Raw genomic sequence first — 8,050 nt, forward strand, 5'->3', positions numbered from 1 at the left:
GCGAGCTGTTTGGGACTCCAGCTCGAAAGATCATGTTCGGAATTACAATCCGATTGATCTGAATTATGTTATAAATTGTTCGAAGGACCACTTAATGTATTCAGGTTTCTTCTTTATCTTATTTATTGAATTTAATAATTATAACTTTCCTTGTGCTTGATAAAGTGTTAGTGAAGACCACCAAATGTGAGTGGGTTCCCGTGATAGAGTTCACTACTCAACTGAGTAGTATATTACTTGACTGATTTCACGTGTCTTCTTCGGAACTACCCAGTGGTGTGAGTAGTTAGCTTAGAAGAAGTACATATATCGATTAACTATTTCAACGTGCATGTCTGATTGTGTGGGCGCATAGCAATTTATCGACTCCAGCTCGAAAGATCATGTTCGGAATTCCAATCCGATTGATCTGAATTATGTTATAAATTGTTCGAAGGACCATTTAATGTATTCAGGTTTCTTCTTTATCTTATTTATTTAATTTAATAAATACGACTTTCCTTGTGGTTGATAAAGTGTTTGTGAAGACCATCAAATGTGAGTGGGTTCCCGTGATAGAGTTAACTACTCAACTGAGTAGTATATTACTTGACTGATTTCACGTGTCTTCTTCGGAACTACCCAGTGGTGTGAGTAGTTAGCTTAGAAGAAGTACATATATCGATTAACTATTTCAACGTGCATGTCTGATTGTGTGCGCGCATAGCAATTTATCGACTCCAGCTCGAAAGATCATGTTCGGAATTCCAATCCGATTGATCTGAATTATGTTATAAATTGTTCGAAGGACCATTTAATGTATTCAGGTTTCTTCTTTATCTTATTTATTGAATTTAATAAATACAACTTTCCGTGTGCTTGATAAAGTGTTTGTGAAGGCCACCAAATGTGAGTGGGTTCCCGTTAAGTCTTCGTTAGATCTGAAATGGGCCCAAAAATTGGCGTTAGAATTTGTGTGTATATATAACAAAAAAACATCGAACAGTAATCAAAATAATTTGACACGGGAAAAGACTATTTGGGATTTGGGATTGAATTATAGCTATACAATACATATTTGAAAGCACCTAAGTATGTACATTTATAGCACTACACATTGACATAATTAAAGTATTCATAAAAATAATGAAAGGCATTTAAAAGTTTAATAAGAGATATAAAAAATGACCAATAACACGAAAGCCATGTGAAACGTAAAGGAGGTAAGTAAAAATAAATGCACTTACAGTTTTCGAACCGTCCATTTTTGGCTAAAAATTTCAACCGCAAATTGTAACTCCTCTTTGTTCTTGGCAGCTGTTCCCTCCACTGTAGCACACCAATAACTGTCTAGCGTATCCAAAGGGACAAAACTCGCGCAAAAAAAAACCGTATTCAGGTATAAGTGGGGGGCTGGGGATTTAGTTTCACCATTGCATACACTGTTGCCGCATGGCTACTTTCGTACTTGGAGGGATTATACTGTTCATCTTTCATGAGCTCGCGAATTTGTGGACCAACGAAAATGCCTTCTTTAATTTTTGGACATTTCTTGGCTAGGTAATTAAAAGCTGGTTCATCTCGATTCATAGCTTTAACAAAATTCTTAAATAGACCTAATTTGATATGCAGTGGTGGTAATAAAATTTTAGTGGAATCCACAAGTGGCAGATGCTTTACATTTTTTTCTCCTGGTTCGAGTGATAGTCGGACTGGCCAATCCATCTTCTTGTAATAGTATTTTTTCGCTCTACTGTCCCACTCGCATAATAAACAACATTATTTTGTGTAGCCTTGTTGCAATCCTAATAACATACCGATTACTTTGAAGTCACCACACAGCTTCCATTTATGTTTATCATAATTGATGTATTTTAAATTGTCTGCATATCCAATTGGAATTGCCGGTAGGGTGTTTCCATAGTATAATAAAACGGATTTTAGGGCAGATTTTGACGAATCAATAAATAGTCTCCATTCTTCTGGATCATATTTATATTTTAGAGCGTTCATCAAACCTTCTATGTTTTCGCAGATGGGTAAGTCTTCCATACATTCTAAAAAAAACACTCGAAATCTGCATGGCGGCTACGAAACGAAGTTACTTTAACTTTTTCCTGTAGGAATTTCCATTGTTGTAACCTAGATCCCAATAATTCTGACTTGTATTTTGGCAAGTCTAGATCTCTGGCAAGGTCGTTTAATTTGTTTTGATCCATCTTAAGATTTCGATCAGACTCGACGTCGTTTGGAAAATCCGGTTCTCTTGAGGTTGATGGCAGTTCACAAATTTCGTTTATTTGTTCGAGTTCAAATATTGTGGAAATTTGCAGTGGTACTGGAATAGAGAATTCTTCATTGTGGGGTACAGGACGAAGAGCGGATGGTATGTTGGGGTAGGTTATACTTAACTTTTTCATTCGAGTAATGCCACTCCGAATAGGAGGAGTAACACAAAAATAGAAATCGTTGTCATGATTCTTTGGTTCTCTCCATTTCATGGGAATAGCAAAACGCATTGATCGTCTCTTGCCTAACAACCAACCGCTAAGATTTGATGTACAACCATTACAACATATATGTGGCGCCCAGCTTTTATCCTGATCGCCTATCTCACACCCAAAGTATAGATGGTAAGCCCTTTTGGTTATTTGGGTTATAGAACGTCTTTGCGGTAAAAAAGTGATATTACCGCAAATGTAGCAAAAGTTATCTGGTCTGTTTATACACTGCCGTTCCATTTTGTCCACACGTTGCACATTAACGGTAAAGGGAACACAAAGTTATTTATGACGGTCGCGAGGATTAAAAATCAATTTAAATATCACACACTCAAACACACACAGTTCAAACAAAAAAAATATATTTTTACGTAAATATACGTTTAAAAAAATTAAGTCTATAACTTCGATCCGTAAATTCAACTTTTATATTAGGATGTAAATCTCCTATATGCGGTGGATGTCAACAATTTGACAAATTTTCAGTAAATTTGATTAGTGACAATGTACCCAGCACGCGGTATTTTTTCCATTGACCAATGCAACGATCTTTGTATTTACGTGAATCGCTAATTGACATTGAAAAACTATAATTTAAATTGTTATATGCTTGATTGACTGAAAGGGAGGAAAGAAGTGATTAGATAATTGATAAACTGGCCTTTTCACCCCGCTCCTCGTGTCTCTGCTGCTGCAATCTCCTCTTCAGCTGGACCATCTGGTTTTTCTTGATGTTCTTCGGATATGTTGGGGGTGGTCTCACAATTGTATACCCTGAATAAGTTGGATTTAAATTCATTAGGAGAGGCATCAACTGTTGTGGGTTTTGTGCTCTCTGAAGAACATTTAATAATTCGATTTTAGTCGATAATCGTCGATTCTCTGGGTCCTTCTTTAACTCTTTAAATAAAGATAGACAATATAATTTTTCCAAATCTTGGTTGTCTATCTGATCCCTTTCCTTTCGCTGGGTTACATTTAAGCTATTTTGCAATATCTCTACTATTTGATTGTCGACAACATTAACTTTTAGTTTCTTCGCGTTTCAAAAGCACGTGCTTGAAAGCGCCGAGTGTGTATAGGGTTTCAAAGGTCCTGAATGTGACCTGTCGCGCGGCGCTCCCGAATGGGAGGATTTGCGGAAGTCCTTCCATCATAAGTTTTAGATTGTATTATATTTTCGCGTGCTATTTGTTGACTTGCGTTTAACTTTAAGCGTTTCCAAGAAGTTTATGGGGACTGATCTAGTTGTGAAGGTGTTCTTCACCACCAGTCCGCCATGTATTGTAGACAGGTTCGTCTGTGTTTCGGTATTAAATACAGCTATATGTTGGATATGGTATTTATTTTGATGTAACAACGTATACACGAGTATGATTATAAGTGGTATAAGTATGTCGTTCAGCGGTCTCTGGATATGGTAGAGTGTCGCTGGCTCGGCATTCGGCTATGTTCAGCAAGTCTCTGGATACGGCAGTGTGTTGCTGGCTCGTTGTTCGGCTATGTTCAGAAGGTCTCTGGATGCGGCAGTGTGTTGCTGGCTCGTTGTTCGGCTATGTTCAGAAGGTCTCTGGATGCGGCAGTGTGTTGCTGGCTCGTTGTTCGGCTATGTTCAGAAGGTCTCTGGATGCGGCAGTGTGTTGCTGGCTCGTTGTTCGGCTATGTTCAGAAGGTCTCTGGATGCGGCAGTGTGTTGCTGGCTCGTTGTTCGGCTATGTTCGGAAGGTCTCTGGATACGGCAGTGTGTTGCTGTATCGTTCTCTAGGATTTGAAAGTTCTGGAGACTGATTTGAATGAGCCTCCAATTTTGTAGTTTGCTTCGTAGCAAGATTCAAACACTAACTGCTAATTTGGGTCGTTTTCGATCCCCTTGCTCAATAGCAATTTGTGTTGAAACTGCCAAAAATATTTTTTTCGCAATTTTGCGCTGCACAAAAATTATAATAAATTGAATAAACGTAAAATGGAGAAATATTTCCATATTTGCGTTGTATAAAAGCATATGTATATACATACACGTAAGCAGTATATGCATATGTATGTAAATACAATAAAGAAATCATCGCGCTAAAAAAAAAAAACAGAACGCAATATAATTGCTACTTTGGGTCGTTTCTAATCCCTTACTCAAAAGCAATTTGTGTTTATCTACAGCATCCTTTTTTGCAACGTAATGAAGTGGAGTTTTTCCGTCTATTTTTATTACTAAATTTAGATGGAAGTTTTTCTCTAGGATTTGAAAGTTCTGGAGACTGATTTGACTTTCGACATTTTCCAAGTACTGTGGAATTACAGTATAACCTCTAATCAATGTTTTTATCTACAACATCCTTTCTTGCAAGATAATGAAGCGCAGTTTTGCCGTCTATTTTTTATTGCTAAATTTAGATGCAAAGTTTTTCTCTAGAATTTGAAAGTTCTGGAGATTGATTTGGATAAGCCTCCAATTTTGTAGTTTGCTTCGTAGCAAGATTCAAACACTAACTGCTACTTTGGGCCGTTTCCAATTCCTTGCTCAATAGTAATTTGTGTTGAAACTGCCAAAAATATTTTTTTCGCAATTTTGCGCTGCACAAAAATTATAATAAATTGAATAAACGTAAAATGGAGAAATATTTCCATATTTGCGTTTCATAAAAGCATATGTATATACATACACGTAAGCCGTATATGCATATGTATGTAAATACAATAAAGAAATCATCGCGCTATCAAATCAAACAGAACGCAATATAACTGCTACTTTGGGTCGTTTCTAATCCCTTACTCAAAAGCAATTTGTGTTTATCTACAGCATCCTTTTTTGCAACGTAATGAAGTGGAGTTTTTCCGTCTATTTTTATTACTAAATTTAGATGGAAGTTTTTCTCTAGGATTTGAAAGTTCTGGAGACTGATTTGACTTTCGACATTTTCCAAGTACTGTGGAATTACAGGATAACCTCTAATCAATGTTTTTATCTACAACATCCTTTCTTGTAAGATAATGAAGCGCAGTTTTGCCGTCTATTTTTTATTGCTAAATTTAGATGCAAAGTTTTTCTCTAGAATTTGAAAGTTCTGGAGATTGATTTGGATAAGCCTCCAATTTTGTAGTTTGCTTCGTAGCAAGATTCAAACACTAACTGCTACTTTGGGCCGTTTCCAATTCCTTGCTCAATAGTAATTTGTGTTGAAACTGCCAAAAATATTTTTTTCGCAATTTTGCGCTGCACAAAAATTATAATAAATTGAATAAACGTAAAATGGAGAAATATTTCCATATTTGCGTTGTATAAAAGCATATGTATATACATACACGTAAGCAGTATATGCATATGTATGTAAATACAATAAAGAAATCATCGCGCTAAAAAAAAAAAACAGAACGCAATATAATTGCTACTTTGGGTCGTTTCTAATCCCTTACTCAAAAGCAATTTGTGTTTATCTACAGCATCCTTTTTTGCAACGTAATGAAGTGGAGTTTTTCCGTCTATTTTTATTACTAAATTTAGATGGAAGTTTTTCTCTAGGATTTGAAAGTTCTGGAGACTGATTTGACTTTCGACATTTTCCAAGTACTGTGGAATTACAGTATAACCTCTAATCAATGTTTTTATCTACAACATCCTTTCTTGCAAGATAATGAAGCGCAGTTTTGCCGTCTATTTTTTATTGCTAAATTTAGATGCAAAGTTTTTCTCTAGAATTTGAAAGTTCTGGAGATTGATTTGGATAAGCCTCCAATTTTGTAGTTTGCTTCGTAGCAAGATTCAAACACTAACTGCTACTTTGGGCCGTTTCCAATTCCTTGCTCAATAGTAATTTGTGTTGAAACTGCCAAAAATATTTTTTTCGCAATTTTGCGCTGCACAAAAATTATAATAAATTGAATAAACGTAAAATGGAGAAATATTTCCATATTTGCGTTGTATAAAAGCATATGTATATACATACACGTAAGCAGTATATGCATATGTATGTAAATACAATAAAGAAATCATCGCGCTAAAAAAAAAAAACAGAACGCAATATAATTGCTACTTTGGGTCGTTTCTAATCCCTTACTCAAAAGCAATTTGTGTTTATCTACAGCATCCTTTTTTGCAACGTAATGAAGTGGAGTTTTTCCGTCTATTTTTATTACTAAATTTAGATGGAAGTTTTTCTCTAGGATTTGAAAGTTCTGGAGACTGATTTGACTTTCGACATTTTCCAAGTACTGTGGAATTACAGTATAACCTCTAATCAATGTTTTTATCTACAACATCCTTTCTTGCAAGATAATGAAGCGCAGTTTTGCCGTCTATTTTTTATTGCTAAATTTAGATGCAAAGTTTTTCTCTAGAATTTGAAAGTTCTGGAGATTGATTTGGATAAGCCTCCAATTTTGTAGTTTGCTTCGTAGCAAGATTCAAACACTAACTGCTACTTTGGGCCGTTTCCAATTCCTTGCTCAATAGTAATTTGTGTTGAAACTGCCAAAAATATTTTTTTCGCAATTTTGCGCTGCACAAAAATTATAATAAATTGAATAAACGTAAAATGGAGAAATATTTCCATATTTGCGTTTCATAAAAGCATATGTATATACATACACGTAAGCCGTATATGCATATGTATGTAAATACAATAAAGAAATCATCGCGCTATCAAATCAAACAGAACGCAATATAACTGCTACTTTGGGTCGTTTCTAATCCCTTACTCAAAAGCAATTTGTGTTTATCTACAGCATCCTTTTTTGCAACGTAATGAAGTGGAGTTTTTCCGTCTATTTTTATTACTAAATTTAGATGGAAGTTTTTCTCTAGGATTTGAAAGTTCTGGAGACTGATTTGACTTTCGACATTTTCCAAGTACTGTGGAATTACAGGATAACCTCTAATCAATGTTTTTATCTACAACATCCTTTCTTGTAAGATAATGAAGCGCAGTTTTGCCGTCTATTTTTTATTTCTAAATTTAGATGCAAAGTTTTTCTCTAGAATTTGAAAGTTCTGGAGATTGATTTGGATAAGCCTCCAATTTTGTAGTTTGCTTCGTAGCAAGATTCAAACACTAACTGCTACTTTGGGCCGTTTCCAATTCCTTGCTCAATAGTAATTTGTGTTGAAACTGTCAAAAATGTTTTTTTCGCAATTTTGCGCTGCACAAAAATTATAATGAATTGAATAAACGTAAAATGAATAAATATTTCCATATTTGCGTTGTATAAAAGTATATATACATGCACGTAATCGTTTTTTCAAGTCTTTTGATTTGTTTTTCGATTAGCAGAGTTTGACTATGTATAAATAGCGTGTAAATTTATGATAATGGATTTTTAAAAAAATCTGTTATTGCCTTTGGAGGTTTTTCTTCTAAGAAATAAAGTTTTAACGGATCCCACATCTGTAGTATCCTTTCAATCGCTGGAAGGAGCGATAACCACCTACTTCTTGAGTGGGATAGTATATTATTATATGTGATCTCAGCAGACTCGCAATTTTTTTTAAGTTTTTCATTCCCTACTGTATATATCGAAAAAAAATTATATATTTTTAAAACTACAGATCCTATATCTTTTGACAAGATATCAGCGGCAGT

The 8,050-nt window shown here is 35.0% G+C and overlaps 1 protein-coding gene across 1 annotated transcript; it reads left to right on the plus strand.

The window, feature by feature from the left end:
- Positions 1–1,142: 1,142 nt before the first annotated feature.
- On the plus strand, positions 1,143–7,112 carry LOC143911146 (uncharacterized). The gene is made up of 2 exons (XM_077429908.1): positions 1,143–4,367; positions 5,643–7,112. The coding sequence occupies exon 1, from the start codon at positions 3,930–3,932 to the stop codon at positions 4,266–4,268; it is 339 nt and encodes a 112-aa protein (XP_077286034.1). The 5' UTR covers positions 1,143–3,929; the 3' UTR covers positions 4,269–4,367; positions 5,643–7,112.
- The last annotated feature ends 938 nt before the right edge of the window (positions 7,113–8,050 follow it).

This window comes from Arctopsyche grandis, chromosome 4 (genome assembly GCF_051622035.1).
Source record: "Arctopsyche grandis isolate Sample6627 chromosome 4, ASM5162203v2, whole genome shotgun sequence".
Taxonomy (NCBI): Eukaryota; Metazoa; Arthropoda; class Insecta; order Trichoptera; family Hydropsychidae; genus Arctopsyche; species Arctopsyche grandis.